Source organism: Heptranchias perlo, chromosome 13 (assembly GCF_035084215.1).
Source record: "Heptranchias perlo isolate sHepPer1 chromosome 13, sHepPer1.hap1, whole genome shotgun sequence".
Classification (NCBI taxonomy): Eukaryota; Metazoa; Chordata; class Chondrichthyes; order Hexanchiformes; family Hexanchidae; genus Heptranchias; species Heptranchias perlo.
In genome coordinates this window covers 58053699-58077223 of record NC_090337.1, presented here as the reverse complement: position 1 = coordinate 58077223, position 23525 = coordinate 58053699, and the positions used below count along the sequence as shown (strand labels likewise).

At 45.4% G+C, this 23525-nt stretch overlaps 1 protein-coding gene across 1 annotated transcript in view; it reads right to left on the bottom strand.

Annotated features, from left to right (window-relative positions):
- Positions 1-23525, bottom strand: part of LOC137331623 (S-arrestin-like) — a 58274-nt gene that overhangs the window by 6318 nt on the left and 28431 nt on the right. Inside the window, exons 13-14 of the mRNA XM_067995541.1 lie at positions 15073-15096; positions 8470-8516 (exon numbers count right to left, since the gene is read on the bottom strand). Of these exons, the coding sequence (XP_067851642.1) occupies positions 8470-8516; positions 15073-15096 (71 nt within the window). The remainder of the gene's footprint in view (positions 1-8469; positions 8517-15072; positions 15097-23525) is intronic.

Here is a 23525-nt window from a genome sequence, read left to right as displayed (position 1 = left end):
TTTACGGTAGAGCACACTAAGAATATCCCAACACTGGACAAACAGGGAGCTCTAGGGTGGGGGGGGGGGGGGAGGAGCTAAATACGATTAAAATCACTAAGGAATTGGTACTCAGTAAATTAATGGGACTCAAGGCGGATAAATCCCCTGGACCTGATGGCTTACATCCTAGGGTCTTGAGGGAAGTGGCAGTAGGGATTGTGGATGCTTTGGTAATAATTTTCCAAAATTCTCTGGACTCGGCAAAGGTCCTGGCAGATTGGAAAACTGCTAATGTAACACCCTTATTTAAAAAGGGTAGTAGGCAGAAGGCTGGAAATTATAGATCAGTTAGCCTAACATCTGTGGTGGGTAAAATGTTGGAGTCTATTATTAAGGAGACAGTAGCGGAACATTTGGATAAACATAATTTAATAGGACAATGTCAGCATGGCTTTACGAAGGGGAAGTCATGTCTGACAAATTTGCTTGAGTTCTTTGAGGACATAACGTACAGGGTGGATAAAGGGGAACCAGTGGACGTAGTGTATTTAGACTTCCAGAAGGCATTCGACAAGGTGCCACATAAAAGATTATTGCTCAAGATAAAGAATCACTGGATTGGGGGTAATATTCTGGCATGGGTGGAGGATTGGTTATCTAACAGGAAACAGAGAGTTGGGATAAATGGTTCATTCTCGGACTGGCAACCAGTAGCCAGTGGTGTTACGCAGGGGTCAGTGCTGGGTCCCCAACTCTTTACAATCTATATTAACGATTTGGAGGAGGGGACCGAGTGTAACATATCAAAGTTTGCAGATGATACAAAGATGGGAGGGAAAGTGGAGAGTGAGGAGGACATAAAAAACCTACAGGGCGATATAGACAGGCTGGGTGAGTGGGCGGAGATTTGGCAGATGAAATACAATATTGGAAAATGTGAGGTTATGCACTTTGGCAGGAAAAATCAGAGAGCAAGTTATTATCTTAATGGCGAGAAACTGGAAAGTACTGCAGTTCAAAGGGATCTGGGGGTCCTAGTGCAAGAAAATCAAAAAGTTAGTATGCAGGTGCAGCAGGTGATCAAAAAGGCCAATGGAATGTTGGCTTTTATTGCTAGGGGGATAGAATATAAAAACAGGGAGGTATTGCTGCAGTTATATAAGGTATTGGTGAGACCACACCTGGAATACTGCATACAGTTTTGGTGTCCATACTTAAGAAAAGACATACTTGCTCTCGAGGCAGTACAAAGAAAGTTCACTCGGTTAATCCCGGGGATGAGGGGGTGGACATATGAGGAGAGGTTGAGTGGATTGGGACTCTACTCATTGGAGTTCAGAAGAATGAGAGGCAATCTTATTGAAACATATAAGATTGTGAAGAGGCTTGATCGGGTGGATGCGGTAAGGATGTTCCCAAGGATGAGTGAAACTAGAACTAGGGGGCATAATCTTAGAATAAGGGGCTGCTCCTTCAAAACTGAGATGAGGAGAAACTTCTTCACTCAGAGGGTAGTAGGTCTGTGGAATTTGCTGCCCCAGGAAGCTGTGGAAGCTACATCATTAAATAAATTTAAAACAGAAATAGACAGTTTCCTAGAAGTAAAGGGAATTAGGGGTTATGGGGAGCGGGCAGGAAATTGGACATGAATTTAGATTTGAGGTTAGGATCAGATCAGCCATGATCTTATTGAATGGCGGAGCAGGCTTGAAGGGCCGATTGGCCTACTCCTGCTCCTATTTCTTATGTTCTTATGTTCTTATCCTAGTAAATATCTCCAGTGCCTCTGTATACTTTTTTATGATATGGAGACCAGGACTGTTCACAGTACTCCAAGTGCGGCCTAACCAAGGTCCTATACAAGTTTAACATAACTTCTCTGCTTTTCAATTCTATCTCTCTAGAAATGAACCCCAGTACTTTATTCGCTTTTATTATGGTCTTATTGACCTGCGTTGCTACTTTTAGTGATTTGTGTATCTGTACCCCCAGATCCCTCTGCTCCTCTACCCCATTTAGACTCTTATTATCCAAGCAATATGTGGCCTCCTTATTCTTCCTACCAAAATGTAATACCTCACACTTATCTATATTGAAATTCATTTGCCAATCACCTGGCCATTCTGCATGTTTATTAATGTCTTCCTGTATTTTGTCGCAGTCCTCCTCGATATTAACTATACCCCCCAATTTGGTGTCATCCGTAAATTTTGAAATTGTACTTCCAATTCCGAGTCCAAATTGTTAATGTAAATTGTGAACAACAGTGGTCCCAGCACCGATCCTTATGGAACACCACTTCCCACCTTTTGCCAGTGTGAGTAACTACCTTTAACCCCTACTCTCTGTTTTCTGTTTTGTAGCCAGCCTGCTATCCATTCTGCTACTTGTCCCCTGACTCCACATGCTCTGACCTTAGTCATGAGTCCACTGTGCGGTACCTTATTAAAGGCCTTTTGAAACTTCAAATATATTACATCTACTGCATTATCCTTGTCTACTCTTTCTGTTACTTCTTCAAAGAATTCAATAAGGTTGGTCAAGCATGACCGTCCCTTTTGAAATCCGTGCTGACTACTCTTTATTATATTTTCAGTTTCTAGATATTTTTCTATTACACCTTTGAGTAAAGATTCCATTATCTTTCCTACCACCAACGTTAACCTAATTGGTCTATAGTTCCCTGGACTTGTTCTATCTCCCTTTTTAAATATAGGAATCACATTAGCTGTCTGCCAATCTTCTGGCACTATTCCCTTTTCTAATGAATTTTTGTATATATGTAATAGTGCCTCAGCTATCTCTTCCCTGACTTCTTTTAATATGCGCGGATGCAATCCATCCAGACCAGGGGTTTTATCCTCTCGAAGGTTGATTACTTTATCAGTTATCTCCCCCTTTCCATCTTAAATGTCTTTATATCTTTTTTGATCTTGTCTTCTGATGTCATGCCCACCATGTTAGTCTCCCTGGTAAATACTGAGGAAAAGTAATTATTTAATATTTCTGCCATTTCACTGTTATTACCTGTTTTGTATCCCTTAGTGGCCCTATCCCTATCCTGATTTTCGTTTGTTATTTATGTGTCTGTGGAATACTTTACTATTTCTTTTTATATTCCTTGATAATTTGATTTTGTAGTTTCTTTTTGCTTTCCTAATTGTTTTTTCTTCTTTCCTAACCTTTTCATATTCCCTTTTGTCATCCTCTCCTTTGTTGTCAATATCCTTAGTGTATGCCTTTTTCTTCAGTTTCAGTTTTGACCTTATTTCTTTATTCATCCATGGTGTATCATTACTGGCTAGTTTGTTCTTGCTTTTTAGTGGGATATATTTCTCCTGGACTCTATTGATCACTGTTTTAAATATTTCTATGTTTGTCAGTAAATTTTTCCAGTTTATTTTCCCCAGTTCCATTCTCATCCCCCTAAAATCAACTTTTTTCCAATTTATTACTTTGGTTTTTGTCTTACTTATGTCCTTCTCAATCTTTACCTTAAACCTTATTGTGTTGTGATCGCTATTGCCTAGATGTTCCCCTACGCTTACTTCTCTTATCTGTTCTGGTTCATTTCCCATTACTAGATCCAGCAGTGCTTCCTCTCTTGTTGGGCTTTTTATATAGTGGGTAAGAGAGGACTCCTGTACACATTGTAAAAACTCCGTTCCCTGTACCCCTTTACCTACCTCTTTCCGGTTTATTTGGGGGTAGTTAAAATCTCCCATGATTATTATTTTATGTCCTTTGCTCATTTCACATATTTTCTTACATATTTCTTCCTCCACCCCCTCTCCACTATTAGGTGGTCTGTATTGTACCCCTATTAGCGTGATCGATCCCTTCTTAACTTTTATTTCAATCCAAATGGATTCAGTTTCTATCCTTCTGTTAGTTACATTTGTTTTGTCTACTGTCATTATTTTATCTCTAATTAGTACAGCTACTCCACTGCCCCCCCCCCCACTTCTTCCTTCCCTGTCCTTTCTGATATTGTTATAATCTGCAATATTTAGTTGCCAGTCCTGTCCTTTATGTAGCCATGTTTCAGCTATTCCTACTACATCCGGTGCCTCACTATGGATTATTGCCTCCAGTTCCCCCATTTTATTTTGGACACTGTGTACATTGCTGTACAGGCAGTTTAATTTTTATTTAATAGTTATTCCTTTTATTTTATTTTTAACAGTCTTTTTATATTTCTGTTTTATAACTGTATTTGTTCCTTGACCATTTATATTATCTTTATTCCTTATCCTGGTCTGACCTTTACACTCATCTCCTGTTCCTTTTATCTTTAGGATTTTGTTATTGCTACCAGACCCCTCCCTGGATACATCCAGCCAGAGGGAGGGGCAATGGGAGAAAGGTGATCAAACTGGGGGGAAACAGAGGGGGTGTACAAGATAATGAGCACAAATGTCTTTGTACTATCTATATCTCTTTCAATCATTATCTTAAACCTTATATTGTGATTACTATTCCCTAGATGTTCTTCCACGTTTACTTCTCTTATCTGGTCCAGTTCATTTCCCATCACCAGGTCTAGCAGTGCTTCCTCCTTTGTTGGGCTTCTTATACTATTGGATCAGAAATGAGTCTTGTGCACTCTGTAAAAACCTCCATCCCCCTCTTCCCTTTCTCCCCGACAGTTTATTTGGCAGTGGGGGGGTGGGGGTAGTGGAAATTGCCCATGATTCTGTAATTTATTTACTTAGTCCATAGATTTGCCAACATATTTCTCCCTCCACTTTCCTTTCCACTATTTGATGGTCTGTAGTATACCCTAATAGTGTGATCAATCCCTTCCTACCTTTTATCTCAATTCATATGTATCTAACTCTTTGTTAGTTTTGTCCTTTCATGTTACTGCCATTATGTTATATCTGATAAACACAGCTACCCCACCACCCCTTCTTCCTTCCCTATCATTTCTAAATACATTATAGTCTGTAATATTTAATTGCCAATCCTCCCCTTTCCTGTCTACAGATATGTTCCCATTAGCCCTATTACATCTGTTTCCTCATTTCAAATGATGGCCTCCAGTTTCCCCATTTTGTTACTGATGCTCTGTATATTGCTATACCGGCAATTTAATATGCTCTTACTTTGCATTACTCTTGCTTTATTTTGAACAGGTATTTTACTATTACTTTAAACATGATGATGGGCTCATCCTCATCACTGAGTGAAAGAAAAATACCTGCAGCTCACAGAAGAGACACAGCACAGGTGAAAGCAGAATAATCGCTAAACAGCCTGAACAGCACAAGGTAGAATAATAAGTTATTAAGTATTGGCAAATCTTGACATAATTCCCTAAAACACCCATAAGTTCTGTTTAGGGAAACAATTTTAATAAAAGATGCAGTTTCACTCCACTCCATGAATTTTTTTTGAAACAATATAATTATATCGAGTCCCCAGTCCAAGATTGTAATCTTCCAAATGACTGGACAAATGGTGTTTGAAGGAACTGTAGCTATAACAATGCGTTGGAATAAACTTAATTTAACTCATTCCTAGGGTGCCCCCCAGAGTTTCATGTACAGACCACCTATCCATATACTACACCAGTGCCAAAAGAAGCTTATTTAAATCAGCTTTTTAATATAACCATTTGGGGATTCTCCATCTACCAAAGGAAAGGAGAAGGAATTTTTACAAAAAGAGTTTCTTACTTGTTATTTTCTATCAAAGGAATCCCATGGTGAGAGAACCAGAGAGCAGGGAAAGAGAAAAAGGAGAATACAGGAATTAGTGCAAGTCCACACATATATACACTTACACAGACACAACAACACACATACACACAGAGGTACACATATATAGACACACAGGGACACACGCACATATGGTGACACACGTACAGAGACACACGTAGAAACACTGGGCCTCACACATACAGAGACATAGAGATAAAGAGACACACATACACTCAGAGATATACATACAGAGACACACATACAGAGACTTACATCCAGAGATACACATATACACATATGAAGACACACTCATATATACAGAGACACACACACATACACAGACACACAAAAGCACATTGACATACACAGATACATTCAGAGACACAGACACATACGTGGGGGGAGTTTTAACCCTGCAGGACGGGCAGGCGAGGGTTGGGGGGTTAATTTTTCAAAATGGGAAACCTGACCCCCAAACCCCCATGAAATGCCTGCTTCCAGTGTAACCAGGGTGGGTTGGGGAGTGGGTGAGTAACCCGCTCTAGAGAGGCGGATCGATAATTTTAATATTTTAATGAGGCTGCGTGCCTCAGATTTTAGCTGCCATTTGGATTTAACGGCTGTGGGCCAGGTTTCCCAGGGCTCGGGGAAACCCAGCAGCTAAAGGGAGGCGAGAACTGCCGGCTCCAGCAGGTAAGTGCTTTTTCTAGCACTCCTTGTGGGCCAGGAGGAACAGGAGTGCTCCCCACTGGCCTCCCCAAGCCAACCTGCTGTGATCTGCCTCCCTCCCTGTGATCTCTCCCACCCGCGATCTCTCTTCCTCCCGTGATCTCACCCCCACCAATGATCCTCGCTGCCTGCTCAGAGGAGCAGGGTAACATCGAAGACATCGGGAACAGAGCGGGACGTCGGGGGGTAAGCCTCCCGGCCGATGTTAAGTGTCCGCTCGCCTGGTTTCTGCCTCTGCTGACTTTACAGTCACTTCTCCTGGGCTTTTTCTGCACCTTCGTGAAGGTAGTGGCTACAGCTGGGACCTGGTTCCACAGACACTGTGCCCTCCGATAGCTTGCCCACCTGGCAATTTCTTACATCTGAATCTAACCAGTAAATGATGCCAAGCTATTTGGCTGTGGTTGGCATTACAACTGACCCTCTTCTTGTCCTCAACACTCCCTGGAGAGTGAATGGGACTGTGAGCCCTGGCTGATACTTTCTTCCATCCCTAATCCAGAGACACTGAGATGAATCGCATCGAACCCACGGCCATCCTGTCTACGATCAGCTACCTCAAACACACGCCTTCTTATTCTGTGTGGCTCAGTACGATACCGAACAGGACATTTTGACCACTGAGCCACTTGGGGAATGCAAAGTCGTTTATTAACATCGCTTAACAATCTAACTCCTCAATGAACGCCCAGAAGGGGTCATTCTGTGAGTCCACTCTCTCCCAGCGGGGAAAGTTATGCTCACAGGAAGCTTGAGTTGGAGATAGAGAGCTACAATAGTGACGCTCTGGTTTTCCTACTCATAAACTCTGCACGGCTTCCCAACTGGGAGCATGGGCTCGCAGAATCGCCCTAGAGTTCCTAATAATTAGATATCCAATGGATCTAGTAATTCTATCTCCCTCCCATTGCAGAATTCCAATCCACCTATTCCCAATCACTCTCAGCATGCCGTGTCCACTGGTATACTTGAGCACCTCCGCAGGATACAGAGTCTCTTATAGACACTAGTAATAACATTCTGATTCAGTTGTTAAGGTTCCTTTTGGTATTGATGCTTTATTTTCAGCATCTTTAGTTTAATTGGACCACTTGTTTGGTTATTAGAAAGGAACATAGGAACAGGAGTAGGCCATTCAGCCCCTCAAGCCTGTTGCACCATTCAATTAGTTCATGGCTGATCTGTATTTTAATTCCATCTACCCGCTTTGGTTCTATAACCCTTAACACCCTTGCTTCACAAGAATCTTTCAATCTCAGATTTGAAATTTTCAATTGACCCCCAGCCTCAACAGCTTTTTGGGGGAGAGAGTTCCAGATTTCCACAACCCTTTGTGTGAAGAAGTGCTTCCTGACATCACCCCTGAACAGCCTGGCTCTAATTTAAAAGTTATGCCCCCTTGTTTTGGACTCCCCCCCCCGCAGTTACTCTCTATCTGCCCTATCAAATCCTTTAATCATCTTAAACACCTCAATTTGATCACCCCTTAATCCTCTATACACAACAGAATACAAGTCTTATGGTGCCCTTAAAGGGGCCACTTGTAGTCAGGTGACACTGGGGCAAGTCCATTAAAATAGGCCCAGTCATTACAATTACATAGAATTCCCATGGATCACTCAATTCCCAAATCACTCCCCATTTAATCCCAGCCCAAAAGGTTCCAGGGTAGATTTCTCTCTTCACTGTGTTTGGGAATGCACCCAAATGGGGAGGGGGGTTGGTGGTAACCCAAAAAAACTGGTGGTGGGATTTGCGCCAGGACGACCCTGGCTGCGAGTGAGTGTCTCTTCCTTTCCCCCCCAGCACCATCTTCAGGTCTCAAGGACTTCACGCTGCTGCTCTTTGGTATTAGTCAGAAGGCCCTCAAGCCAACAGCCAGGAGCCTCCCAGGCCTCCAGCTGCACTTCCTGTTTCCGCCTCTATTCCCAGTGCAAGACCCTGCCACATGGGCAGCTCTGTGCCAGCATGGTGCCTAAGCCATCTTAGCAAACTAGAGACATGACTGTCAGGAGCTAGATTCCATAATGTCTTATTTATAGTTCATACTCACCAGGCCTGGGATGCATGAGTAGGAAAGGTATTTCCAGGGTGGCATCACTGCAAAAGGAGAAAAGTATCAGCAAATGAGGTTTTAAAACATCTCTGAATACGAGCATTGACTATTGCAGTGGGTTACACACTGTGGACTTTGGAGCAAATCCAACCAGACCTATTGAGATATTCCCAGGGCTCGGGAAACCCGGCAGCAAAATGGAGACGGGAACAGCCGGATCCGCCAAGTAAGTGCTTTTTCCAGCACTGCTTGTGGGCCAGGAAGAGCAGGAGTGCTTCCCCCCGGCCCCTCGAGCAAACCTTCTGCCACAATCAGCCGACCCCCTCCCTCCAAACCCGCGATGTTTCCCGATTCCCCCTCCTTCCCGTTTGCCGGTCCGACCGACCCCCCCCCCACCCCCCCATTAACCCACGATCTTTCCCAGTTGCCGGGGCCCGTCCCCAATGATCCCCGGCTGTGGCCTTCTACCGCTAGTTTTCGCCCCCGGCAATCGGCCAGCTACTCAAACTGGCCAGCTGCTGGAGTCAAAAAATGATTTACATTCAGCAGGACCTCTGTCTTCCTGGGATTCTCCCCTGCTCCTTCCCCATAAATAATGGGACCCAAGGCTCTGGAGTGAGGCTTGAACCCACAACGTTCTGACTCTGAAGCAAGAGCATTACTGTTGAGCCAAGGCCGACTCTTACTAGCTGTAAGAGTCCTTTGTGAAATGAATTGTGCAGTCTCAACACAGTTCCTAATTGCCATTAATTAGCATTAGATTGGCAATCTCGCGACGAGACGGCACAGGATCGCTGGTATTGGAAACACGTCACACTCTTCTGAGCTTGATACCAGGTGCACAGTTGGAGCGGTGAAGAGGAAGCTTCACTCTGCCTTTAATTGGCGATAAGACGTGATCTGGGAGTGCTTGCTGCTGACACTGGGTTCCCAAAATGGAAAATCATCCATCCCACGACATTGACATTTCTCATATTGATGGCAACAAAAATCACAAAAGTTTATAAATAAAAAGGGAATAATTAAAGAAAAACTCAAGAAGAAACAGAACCAAAAAGAGTCTGCAGAGAGGCCTGGAAATTGGGCTGGATAAAGTTTGCCTTCCCTATAGCTTGCCTCAAAAGTTGAGCATTTAGTTATTCATAGTTTACCCATGCTCCCTACTTCACTGAGCGACATTCTTGTTCTCACCGTCTCTTCTAATCTCACAGCTCCTCCATTGCTAAAGCTGCCATTGGGTTTCTCTTTTTCTCTTTCCAAATGCTTTTCCAACTTCTCATTATCTCTTGCCCCTCCATAAAGCCCAAGTCCTTCCAAGACTTGAATATGGGGAAAATCACATTTCTGTCACATTTCTGACTAGGATATAAGAAAAAGTTTCTAATCTGATTAATGAGCCCTGTCTAACCTCTAACAGCTATCTCTCTGTCACAATCTCTCTTGCCTCTCTCTATTTTATCGATACTACTGTGGTCAGTGCTCCTTTGATATTTGTTCTATGGTAGAAACCGCCCATTATACACCCTCTTCATTCGCTCAACATTTCCACTATGTAGAAACCAAGGATTCTACCTCATTCTTGCCCAGGACCTCAAAACTGCTGAACTCTTCACCCCCCATCTACAATCTATAGGTTTTAAAACCACAATTTATAGGTTTCAAACCACATACTTGGTGTCACCTAATCTCTAACACTTTATTAACCTTCTCCTCCCTCCTACTCTCCTCAACATTGATTTAGTCCAAGGCCTTGACCCTTCACCTGGTATCCAGTACTATGGGCCTTGACCCTTCACCTGGTGTCCAGTAGTATGGGCCTTGACCCTTCACCTGGTGTCCAGTACTATGGGCCTTGACCCTTCACCTGGTATCCAGTACTATGGACCTTGACCTTTCACCCGGTGTCCAGGACTATGGACCTTGACCCTTCACCTGGTGTCCAGTACTATGGGCCTTGATCCTTCACCTGATGAACAGTACTATGGACCTTGACCCTTCACCCAGTGTCCAGTACTATGGGCCTTGACCCTTCACCTGACGTCCAGTACTATGGGTCTTAACCCTTCACCTGCTGCCTCTCAAAACCAATTCCTAAACTCAAATCAGTCCAAGAAGTTCATTTCTTTACTTCTTGCTTAATAATGGAGATTGGTTGGGAGGGACCAGATTTCCTTTGATCAGAACAAGCAGAAAAAAGATGAAGTCACCGCAGCTAAATTTCTCCCTTGCTCCCCGAAGGTGTTGACTCTCACTGGGATACGGTTCTATGTGCACCGGGCACCTTCCAGACTGCTACTCAAGTGACCAATATTCATGTTTGAGCCTAGCATGTCATCTAGCTATTCAACCATGGTGATCATCACAGCCAATCCCAATCTTGGTCTCATTTGATGTTGAGACAGATGCATGTTTCAGCAAATGTCATTCAACAGCAATCAGGAGTGAAAGTTCTGACAGACATTTTGCTCTCCATAGTCTAAGCATGCAGAGGACAACTTTAGAACCCTACCAACCCAACGGAGCTCAGCTAACTCAGCACAGGCTGAGTCAACCTATGACGTGCCTGGTTTATATGGCTTAGTTACCAACATGACTTCACATGGCGAAGGGGTACTGAACATTGACAACAGAAGAAATGGCTTAGTACCAGTGACACTTGGCACTGAAAGTTCTCGGGCTCAACCTTATCATCTTACGGTGAAGCAGGTACAGGGAGATGCAGTAAGTAATAGCTATTGGTCACATTGCTTACATATATTGAGCATGTTGTCTGCTATCTCCTCTTTCTCAGCCATGTGCTTCCAGCTCACATGTCTCTCTTGAGCTGTCACCCTTTGCAACCGTTATACACATGGGATGGGAGCAGCCCGCTTGATTGGCACCCCATCCACCACCCTAAACATTCACTCCCTTCATCACCGGCGCACAGTGGCTGCAGTGTGTACCATCCACAGGATGCACTGCAGCAACTCCCAACCCGTGACCTCTATCACTTAGAAGGACAAGAGCAGCAGGCACATGGGAACAACACCACCTGCACGTTCCCCTACAACTCACACACCATCGAGACTTGGAAATATATCGCCGTTCCTTCATCATCGCTGGGTCACAATCCTGGAACTCCCTTCCTAACAGCACTGTGGGAGAACCGTCACCACACGGACTGCAGCGGTTCAAGAAGGCGGCTCACCACCACCTTCTCGAGGGCAATTAGGGATGGGCAATAAATGCCGGCCTCGCCAGCGACGCCCACATCCCATGAATGAATAAAAAAAACTCATAGTAGGTACAGCACAGGAGGAGGCCATTTGGCCCATCGTGCTTGTGCTGGCTCTTTGAAAGAGCCTTTCTGCCACTTCTGCCACTAGAAACATTTTCTCTTTATTTACTCTATCAAAACTGTTCATGATTTTGAACTCCTCTATCAAATCTCCCGTCAACCTTCCCTGTTCTAAGGAGAACAATCCCAGCTTCTCCAATCTCGCCACATAACTGAAGTCCCTCATCCCTGACACCTTTCTAGTAAATCTCTTCTGCATCCTCTCTAAGGCCTGGACATCCTTTCTAAAGTGTGGTGCCCAGAATTGAACACAATATTCCAGCTGAGGCCTAACCAGTGTTTTATAAAGATTTAGCATAACTTCCTTGCTTTTGTATTCTTTGCCTCTATTGATAAAGCCAAGGATTCCATATGCTTTTTTAACAGCTTTCTCAACTTGTCCTGCCACCTTCAAAGATTTATATACATACACCCCCAGGTCCCTCTGTTCCTGCAGCCTCTTTAAAATTGCACCATTTTGTTTATATTGCCTTTCCTCATTCTTCCTACCAAAATGTATCACTTCATACTTCTCTGTGTTAGATTTTATCTGCCATGTGTCTGCCCATTTCACCAGTCTGTCTATGTCCTCCTGAAGTCTGTTACTATCCTCCAAATTGATAACTACATTTCTGAGTTTTGTGCAAACTTTGAAATTACACCCTGTATACCCAAGTCCAGGTCATTAATATAAATCAAAAAGAGCAGTGGTCCTAATACTGACCCCTGGGGGTCACCCAGTCTGAAAAACAACAGTTCACCACTACTCTCTGCTTTCTGTCCCTTAGCCAATTTTGTGTACACGCTGCCACTGTCCCTTTAATCCCATGGGCTTTAATTTTTCTAGGAAGTCTATTATGTGGTACTTTATCAAATGCCGTTTGAAAGTCCATATACACAACATCAACCGCACTACCCTTATCAACCCTCTCCGTTACTTCATCAAAGAACTCAATCAAGTTAGTCAAATATGATTTGCCTTTAACAAATGTGTGCTGATTTTCACTGATTAGCCCATACTTTTCCAAGTGCCAATTAATTTTGTCCTAGATTATTGTCTGTAAAAGTTTCCCCACCACTGACGTTAGGCTGACTGGCCTGTAATTGCCAGGTTTATCCCTCTCCCCTTTTTTGAACAGGGGTGTAACATTTGCAATCTTCCAGTCCTCTGACACCATCCTCATATCTAAGGAGAGTGGAAGATTGTAGTCAGAGTCTCTGCAATTTCTACTCTTACTTCCCTCAGTACCTAGAATGCATCCCATTGGACTGGGCAACTTTTCTACTTTGAGTACTGCCAATCTTTTAAGTACCTCCTCTTTATCCATTTTTATCCTATCCAATATCGCTACTACCTCCTCCTTCACTGCTACAATGGCAGCATCCTCTTCTCTAGTGAAGACCAATGCAAAGTATTCATTTAGTATCTCAGCCATGTCCTCTGCCTCCACAAGATCATCTCCTTTTTTGTCCCTAATCAGTCCCACCCTTCCTTTGACTACCCTTTTACTGTTTATAAAAGACTTTTGGGTTCCCTTTTATGTTAGCCGCTAATCTATTCTTATCCTTTCTCTTTGCCCCACTTATTTCCTTTTTTAGATCTCCACTGTACTTTCCGTATTCAGCCTTGTTCTCTACTGTATTATGAACCTTACATTTGTCATAAGCCTCCTTTTTCTATTTCATTTTAATCTCTATATCTTTAGTCATCCAGGGAGCTCTAGCTTTGGATATCCTTTCCTTACCCCCTCATGGGAATGTGTCTACTCTGTACCCGAACCATCTCCTCCTTGAAGGCCTCCCATTGTTCAATTACTGTTTTGCCTGACAATTTGATTCCAATCCACCTGGACAAGATCCCTTTTTAAATTATTGAAATTAACCCTCCTCCAATTAAGTATTTTTAAATTTGATTGTTCCTTGTCTTTTTCCATAACTATTCTAAACTTGATGACATTATGATCACTGTTCCCCAAATGCTCCCCCACTGAAACATGCTCCATTTGCCCCACTTCATTCCCCAGAACTAGATCCAACACTGCTTCCTTCCTTGTTGGGCTGGAAACACACTGATCAAGAAAGTTCTCTTGTACACATTTCAGGAATTCCTCCCCCTCTTTGCCCTTTACACTGTTACTGTCCCAGTCTGTATTGGGATAATTGAAGTCCCCCATTATCACTTCTCTGTAGTTCTTCCATCTTTCTGTAATTTGCCTGCAAATTTGCTCCTCTATCTTCTTCCCACTATTTGGTGGCCTATAGCATACATCCAGTAGCATAATAGCTGCTCTATTGTTCCTTATTTCTAACCAAATAGATTCTGTCTTTGACCCCTTAACTACATCTGCAGCTCACCAACCTTATTTACTACGCTACGTGCATTTACATACTCCAAACTCATCTTAGACTGCCTCGCATTAGTCCCCTGTCTGATCCCTCCTATTTCTGAACTATTCTTTATTCTAGTTCTATTTGTCCCTCTCAGTCCTCTGTGCACCTTGCTTCTCCTCTCTAATGTTTAATTCTGGTGCCCTACCAAATTAGTTTAAACCCTCCCCCACAACACTAGTTAACCTCCCCACAAGGACACTGGTCCCAGCTCTGTTGAGGTGCAACCCGTCCATCTTGAACAGGTCCCTCCTGCCCCAGAACTGGTCCCAATGCCCCAGGAATCTGAAGCCCTCCCTCCTGCACCGTTTCTCCAGCCATGCATTAACCTTTCTTATCCTACTGTTCTTATACTCACTAGCACGTAGCACTGGGAGTAATCCAGAGATTACTACCTTTGAGGTCCTGCTTTTTAACTTCCTCCCTAGCTCCTGAAACTCTGACTGCAGGATCTCACCCCTTTTCCTTCCTATGTCATTGGTTCCCACATGGCCCATGATTTCTGGCTGTTCCCCTTCCCCCTTCAAAATGTTCTGCACCCTCTCAGTGACATCCTTTACCCTGGCACCAGGGAGGCAGCACGCCATGCAGGACTCAGTAGATAGCTCCAGATGAAGAGCTTGCACTGGCTCAGGAAAATGGGCTAATTGACCTCCTCCTATGCATAACGTCTATGATTCTTATGTGTCAACATGATGATTATTAAAATAAATCATTCAAAAACAATGCAGACAAATTTACTGGGTCAGTCAGGATATCAAACATTTAGGAAGTTTAAGTTTCCCATTGGTCAAATGCATTCCTTTCGTATCACAGTAAAACCTTTGCACTTAGTAAGAAGCTTTAATTAATTTAAGAATGGCTATTGATGAGTACACGTAACACTACTTCACCTGGCTGTTAAGTCACCCATCATGCTGTAAAAAAAGGAAAGACAGCAAAATTAATATTGTGCATGAGTGTCTAATATATTTGAATTCATTTCATACTTATAGTTAACTACTTCACACAGAGGGTGAAGAATGTGGGGAACTGGGACACAGTGGAGGATGGATAGTTTCATGAGGCTCTTAGGAATGTTTTGATGGAAGAAGCAATTGAGAGATATATGAGGCAGAGCACAGTGTGGTATTTACTAAAGTGTGGAAGAGCCGGATGCATTACAATAGACTCCCTCGGTCCTGGACACTCCCCTGTTCCTGGGTAACTATCTGTAAATCGGTGAAATTAAATAAATTTATCTCAAGACAAAAAGTTAAATTAAAGAAACAGAGTTTGAACTTCATTATTGATGCATTCTCAGAACACATTCACTGCCTAAAGGTAGGAGAATGCTTGAATGAAAGAAAGAACTTGCATTTATACAGCACTTTTTACAATCTCAGGATGTCTCGAAGCGCTTTACAGCTAATGAAGTACTTTTGAAGTGTAGTCACTGTTGTCATGTAGGGAAACACGGCAATCAAACTGTTCACAGCAAGCTCCAACAAACAGCCATATGATAATAACCAGATCATTTGTTTGTGGTGATGTTGGTTGAGGGATAAATATTGGTCAGGACACCGGGGAGAACTCCATTGGTCTTCTTCGAATAGTGCCATGGGATCTTTTACATCCACCCGAGACAGCAGACGGGGCCTTGATTTAACGTCTCATCCAAAAGCACCTCCATTTCATGGGACACTGGCACCAGTACTGGGACAGGAAGGAGCTGTACCGCTGGGTGAGGCTCCACCTGAACCGGAATGGGACCAGTGTCCTAGTGGAAAGGATAAATAGGGATGTTAATAGGACTTTACACTAATATGACAGGGGAGGGATATGGTGAAAATAGCATAAGTCTGAAGATAAAAGAAATAGGAGATGAGAGCAAAGGTCAGACTAAGGTAAGGAACAAGGGTAACATAAACAGTCAGGGAACAAATAGAGTTACAGAACATAAGTACAAAATGACTGTTAAAAATAAAGTGAGGGGAACAATTATTAAAAACAAATTAAATTGCCTAGACAGCAATGTGCACAGCATCTGAAACAAAACAGGGGAACAGGAGGCAATAATTCACAGTGAGGAGCCAGATGTGGTAGGGATCACTGAAACACGGCTACAAGGATAGGGAAGGAAGGAGAGGTGGAGTAGCTGTACTAATTAGAGACAATATAATGGCAATGGAAAAAAGGGTCATAAGTAATATTAAGATAGAAACAGAATCCATGTGGATTGAGACAAAGGTTAGGAAGGGATCGATCAAGTTAATAGGGGTATTCCACAGACCACCTAATAGCGGAGGGGAAGTGGAGGATGAAATATGTAGACAAATCTATGAAATGAGTAAAAAACATCAAATAACAATCATGGGAGATTTCAACTACCACCAATTGGCAAGAAGAGGTAGGAAATGGGGAAAGGGGAATGGGGTTTTTACAGTGTGTACAGGACTCCTTTCTTACTCAGAATGTGAGAAGCCCAACAAGAGAGGAATCACTGCTGGATCTAGTAATAGGAAATGAACCAAAGCAGATGAGAGAAGTTAGCATAGGGGAACATCTAGGCAATAGCGATCATAACATAAGGTTTAAAATAATGATTGAGAAAGACATAAGTGAGGCAAAGACTAAAGTAATAGATTGGAAAAAAAGCTAATTTTGAGGGGATGAGAATGGAACTAGGGAAGGTAAACAGGGGAAAAAAATTGACAAAGAGATAAAACAGCAGTGGGAAATATTTAAAACGGTGATCAATAGAGTTCAGGAAAATATATTCTTCTGAAAAGAAGAACAAACTAGCCAATAATGAAGCACCATGGATGAATAAAGAGATAAGAGTAAAACTGAAACTAAAGAAAAAGGCAAACTCTAAATTCATAGACAATAAAGGAGAGGATGACAAAAGGGAATAGGAAGAGGTGAGGAAGGATGTCAAAAAAATCAATTAGGAAAAAAAAGAGGAACTACAAAGTTAAATTATCATAAAAAGAAACAGTAAAGTATTCTACAGACACATAAATAACAAAAGAAAAATCAGGAGAGGGATAGGGCCACTAAGGGATGCACAAGATAAACTCACAGGTAATGACAGGGAAAAGGCAGAAATATTGAATAGTTACTTTGCCTCAGTATTTACCAGGGAGACTAACAAGGTGGGAATGACATGAGAAGAAGAGATCAAAAAAGGTATAAAGACGTTTAAGATAGAAGGGGGGGAGATATGGGGAAAAGGCGGGAAAGTGGAGTTGAGGTAAAAATCAGATCAGCCATGATCTCATTAAATGGCGGAGCAGGCTCGAGGGGCCGAATGGCCTACTCCTGCTCCTATCTCTTATGGTCTTATGCTCTTATAAATGATTGATAAACTAATCAAATGTAGAGAGGATAAGAACCCTGGACCAGATGGATTGCATTTGCACATATTAAAAGAAGTTAGGGAGGAGATAGCAGAGGCACTATTACACATATATAAAATTCATTAGAAAAGGGAATAGCACCAGAGGACTGGCGGACAGCTAATGTTATTCCTATATTTAAAAAGGGAGATATAATAAGTCCAGGGAACTATAGACCAGTTAGCTTAATGTCAGTGGTAGGAAAGATAATGGAATCTTTATTCAAAGATGTAATAGAAAAATATCTAGTAAACGAAAATATAATAAAGAGCAGTCAGCACAGATTTCAGAAACGAAAGTCATGCTTGACCAACCTTACTGAATTCTTTGAAAAAGTAACAGAAAGGAAAATAAGGGTAATGTAGTAGATGTAATATATTTGGATTTTCAAAAGGCCTTTAATAAGGTACCGCATTGTAGACTCATGACTAAGGTCAGAGCATGTGGAGTCAGGGGACAAGTAGCAGAATGAATAGCAAGCTGGCTACAAAACAGAAAAGAGAGAGTAGGGGTTAAAGGTAGCTACTCACACTGGCAAAAGGTGGGAAGTGGTGTTCCATAAGGATCGGTGCTGGGACCACTGTTGTTCACAATTTACATCAACGATTTGGACTCGGGAATCGGAAGTACAATTTTAAAATTTGTGGATGACACGAAATTGGGGGGTGTAGTTAATACAAATTAAGAATGTGTCAAAATGCAAGAAGACATTAATAAACTTGCAGAACAGGCGTGTAATTGGCAAATAAATTTGAATATAGCTAAGTGTGAGGTGGTGCATTTTGGTAGGAAGAATAAGGAGGCCACATACTGCTTGAATAATAAGAGTCTAAATGGGGTAGAGGAGCAGAGGGATCTGGGGGTACAGATACACAAATCACTAAAACTAGCAATGCAGGTTAATAAGGCCATAAAAAAGGCAAATCAAGCACTGAGGTTCATTTCTAGAGGGATAGAATTGAAAAGCAGAGAAGTTATGTTAAACTTGTATAGAACCTTGGTTAGACCACACTTGGAGTACTGTGAACAGTTCTGATCTCCATATTATAAAAAGGAAATACAGGCTTTGGAGAAGGTGCAAAAAAGATTCACAAGGATGATAATGGAACTGAGAGGATATCCTTATCAGGAAAGACTAAAAAGGCTGGGACTCTTTTCTCTAGAAAAGTGAAGGCTGAGGGGTGACCTGATAGAGGTCTTTAAGATAATGATAGGGTTTGATAGGTAGATGTAGAGAAACTGTTTCCACTTGTGGGGAGTCCAAAACTAGACGTCATCAATATAAGATAGTCACCAATAAATCCAATCGGGAATTCGGGTGAAACTTCTTTGTCCAAAGAGTGGTTAGAATGTGTGGAACGCGCTACCACAAGGAGTAGTTGAGGCGAATAGCATAGATGCATTTTAGGGGAAGCTCGATAAACACGAGGGAGAAAGGAATTGATAGGGTTAGATGAAGTAGGAAGGGAGGAGGCTCGTGTGGAGCATAAACACCGACATGGACCAGTTGGGCTGAATGGCCTGTTTCTGTGCTGTAGTTTCGATGTAACTCCATGTAACCTCCGAAGGTGCAGCGCTCCCTCAGTACTGCACTGAAGTGTCAGCCTCGATTATGTGCTCAAGTCTTTGAAATGAGACTTGAATTTATGATCTTCTGAGTCAGGGGCAAGAGTGCTGCCACTGAGCCAAATTTGACACCTTAGGAAGTAGTGACCATAATTTAATTAGATTCACATTGAAACTCTAATGTTTCTTCATGGATCGGGCTCTGGCACTTCCTGTGTTGAGGGGCTCTGACACTTCCTGTGTTGAGGGGCTCTGACACTTCCTGTGTTGGGGGGTTCGGACACTTCCTGTGTTGGGGGGCTCTGGCACTTCCTGTGTTGGGGGGTACGGACACTTCCTGTGTTGGGGGGTTCGGACACTTCCTGTGTTGGGGGGTACGGACACTTCCTGTGTTGGGGGGTTCGGACACTTCCTGTGTTGGGGGGTTCGGACACTTCCTGTGTTGGGGGGTACGGACACTTCCTGTGTTGGGGGGTTCGGACACTTCCTGTGTTGGGGGGCTCTGACACTTCCTGTGTTGGGGGGCTCTGGCACTTCCTGTGTTGGGGGGTACGGACACTTCCTGTGTTGGGGGGTACGGACACTTCCTGTGTTGGGGGGTTCGGACACTTCCTGTGTTGGGGGGTTCGGACACTTCCTGTGTTGGGGGGTACGGACACTTCCTGTGTTGGGGGGCTCTGGCACTTCCTGTGTTGGGGGGTACGGACACTTCCTGTGTTGGGGGGTACGGACACTTCCTGTGTTGGGGGGCTCTGACACTTCCTGTGTTGGGGGGCTCTGACACTTCCTGTGTTGGGGGGCTCTGACACTTCCTGTGTTGGGGGGTTCGGACACTTCCTGTGTTGGGGGGTTCTGACACTTCCTGTGTTGGGGGGTACGGACACTTCCTGTGTTGGGGGGTTCGGACACTTCCTGTGTTGGGGGGTTCGGACACTTCCTGTGTTGGGGGGTTCGGACACTTCCTGTGTTGGGGGGTACGGACACTTCCTGTGTTGGGGGGTTCGGACACTTCCTGTGTTGGGGGGTACGGACACTTCCTGTGTTGGGGGGTTCGGACACTTCCTGTGTTGGGGGGTTCGGACACTTCCTGTGTTGGGGGGTTCGGACACTTCCTGTGTTGGGGGGTTCGGACACTTCCTGTGTTGGGGGGTTCGGACACTTCCTGTGTTGGGGGGTTCGGACACTTCCTGTGTTGGGGGGTTCGGACACTTCCTGTGTTGGGGGGTTCGGACACTTCCTGTGTTGGGGGGTTCGGACACTTCCTGTGTTGGGGGGTTCGGACACTTCCTGTGTTGGGGGGTTCGGACACTTCCTGTGTTGGGGGGTTCGGACACTTCCTGTGTTGGGGGGTTCGGACACTTCCTGTGTTGGGGGGTACGGACACTTCCTGTGTTGGGGGGTTCGGACACTTCCTGTGTTGGGGGGTTCGGACACTTCCTGTGTTGGGGGGTTCGGACACTTCCTGTGTTGGGGGGTACGGACACTTCCTGTGTTGGGGGGTTCGGACACTTCCTGTGTTGGGGGGTTCGGACACTTCCTGTGTTGGGGGTTCGGACACTTCCTGTGTTGGGGGGTTCTGACACTTCCTGTGTTGGGGGGTTCGGACACTTCCTGTGTTGGGGGGTTCGGACACTTCCTGTGTTGGGGGCTCTGGCACTTCCTGTGTTGGGGGGTTCGGACACTTCCTGTGTTGAGGGGCTCTGACATTTCCTGTGTTGGGGGGCTCAGACACTTCCTGTGTTGGGGGGCTCTGACACTTCCTGTGTTGGGGGGCTCTGACATTTCCTGTGTTGGGGGGCTCTGACACTTCCTGTGTTGGGGGGTACGGACACTTCCTGTGTTGGGGGGTTCGGACACTTCCTGTGTTGGGGGGTTCGGACACTTCCTGTGTTGGGGGGTTCGGACACTTCCTGTGTTGGGGGGTTCGGACACTTCCTGTGTTGGGGGGTACGGACACTTCCTGTGTTGGGGGGTTCGGACACTTCCTGTGTTGGGGGGTTCGGACACTTCCTGTGTTGGGGGGTTCGGACACTTCCTGTGTTGGGGGGTACGGACACTTCCTGTGTTGGGGGGCTCTGACACTTCCTGTGTTGGGGGGTTCGGACACTTCCTGTGTTGGGGGGTTCGGACACTTCCTGTGTTGGGGGCTCTGGCACTTCCTGTGTTGGGGGGCTCTGACACTTCCTGTGTTGGGGGGTAGGGACACTTCCTGTGTTGGGGGGTTCGGACACTTCCTGTGTTGGGGGGTACGGACACTTCCTGTGTTGGGGGGCTCTGGCACTTCCTGTGTTGGGGGGTACGGGCACTTCCTGTGTTGGGGGGCTCTGACACTTCCTGTGTTGGGGGGCTCTGACACTTCCTGTGTTGGGGGGGCTCTGACACTTCCTGTGTTGGGGGGCTCTGACACTTCCTGTGTTGGGGGGTACGGACACTTCCTGTGTTGGGGGGTACGGACACTTCCTGTGTTGGGGGGCTCTGACACTTCCTGTGTTGGGGGGTTCGGACACTTCCTGTGTTGGGGGGCTCTGACACTTCCTGTGTTGGGGGGTACGGACACTTCCTGTGTTGGGGGGTAGGGACACTTCCTGTGTTGGGGGGTAGGGACACTTCCTGTGTTGGGGGGTTCGGACACTTCCTGTGTTGGGGGGTAGGGACACTTCCTGTGTTGGGGGGTAGGGACACTTCCTGTGTTGGGGGGTACGGACACTTCCTGTGTTGGGGGGTAGGGACACTTCCTGTGTTGGGGATTCAGACACTTCCTGTGTTGGGGGGGGCTCTGACACTTCCTGTGTTGGGGGTTCAGACACTTCCTGTGTTGGGGGGTTCGGACACTTCCTGTGTTGGGGGGTTCGGACACTTCCTGTGTTGGGGGGTTCGGGCACTTCCTGTGTTGGGGGGTTCGGGCACTTCCTCTGTTGGGGGGTTCAGACACTTCCTGTGTTGGGGGGTTCAGACACTTCCTGTGTTGGGGTGTTCAGACACTTCCTGTGTTGGGGGGTTCAGACACTTCCTGTGTTGGGGGGTTCAGACACTTCCTGTGTTGGGGGGTTCTGACACTTCCTGTGTTGGGGGGGCTCTAACACTTCCTGTGCTGGGGGGTTCTGACACTTCCTGTGTTGGGGGGTTCGGACACTTCCTGTGTTGGGGGGTTCGGACACTTCCTGTGTTGGGGGTTCAGACACTTCCTGTGTTGGGGGGTTCGGACACTTCCTGTGTTGGGGGGTTCGGACACTTCCTGTGTTGGGGGTTCAGACACTTCCTGTGTTGGGGGGTTCGGACACTTCCTGTGTTGGGGGTTCGGACACTTCCTGTGTTGGGGGTTCGGACACTTCCTGTGCTGGGGGGCTAGGACACTTCCTCTGTTGGGGGTTCGGACACTTCCTGTGCTGGGGGGCTCTAACACTTCCTGTGCTGGGGGGCTCTAACACTTCCTGTGCTGGGGGGCTCTAACACTTCCTGTGCTGGGGGGCTAGGACACTTCCTGTGCTGGGGGGTTCGGACACTTCCTGTGATGGTGGTTATGGACACTTCCTGTGTAGGTGGGTTCTGACAGTTGCTGTGTTGGTAGGTACTGGCATTTCCTGTGTAAGTGGGTACTGGCACTTCCTGTGTTGGTGCATACGGGCACTTCCTGTGTTGGTGGGTTCTGACACTTCCTGTGTTGGGGGATTCTGACACTTCCTGTGTTGGTGGGTATGGGCACTTCCTGTTTTGTGGGGTTCAGACACTTCCTGTGTTGGGAATTCTGACACTTCCTGTGTTGGGGGATTCTGACACTTCCTGTGTTGGGGGTTCTGACACTTCCTGTGTTGGGGATTCAGACACTTCCTGTGTTGGGGGGCTCTGACACTTCCTGTGTTGGGGGGGGCTCTGACACTTCCTGTGTTGGGGGGTTCGGACACTTCCTGTGTTGGGGGGTTCGGACACTTCCTGTGTTGGGGGGTTCAGACACTTCCTGTGTTGGGGATTCAGACACTTCCTGTGTTGGGGGGGCTCTGACACTTCCTGTGTTGGGGAGTTCGGACACTTCCTGTGTTGGGGGGTTCGGACACTTCCTGTGTTGGGGGGTCTGACACTTCCTGTGTTGGGGGGTACGGGCACTTCCTGTGTTGGGGGGTACGGGCACTTCCTGTGTTGGGGGTATGGGCACTTCCTGTGTTGGGGGTTATGGGCACTTCCTGTGTTGGGGGTTATGGGCACTTCCTGTGTTGGGGGTTATGGGCACTTCCTGTGTTGGGGGTTATGGGCACTTCCCGTGTTGGGGGTTCTGACACTTCCTGTGTTGGGGGGTACGGGCACTCCCTGTGTTGGGGGGTATGGGCATTTCCTGTGTTGGGGGGAATGGGCATTTCCTGTGTTGGGGGTACAGGCACTTCCTGTGTTGGGGGGTTCTGACACTT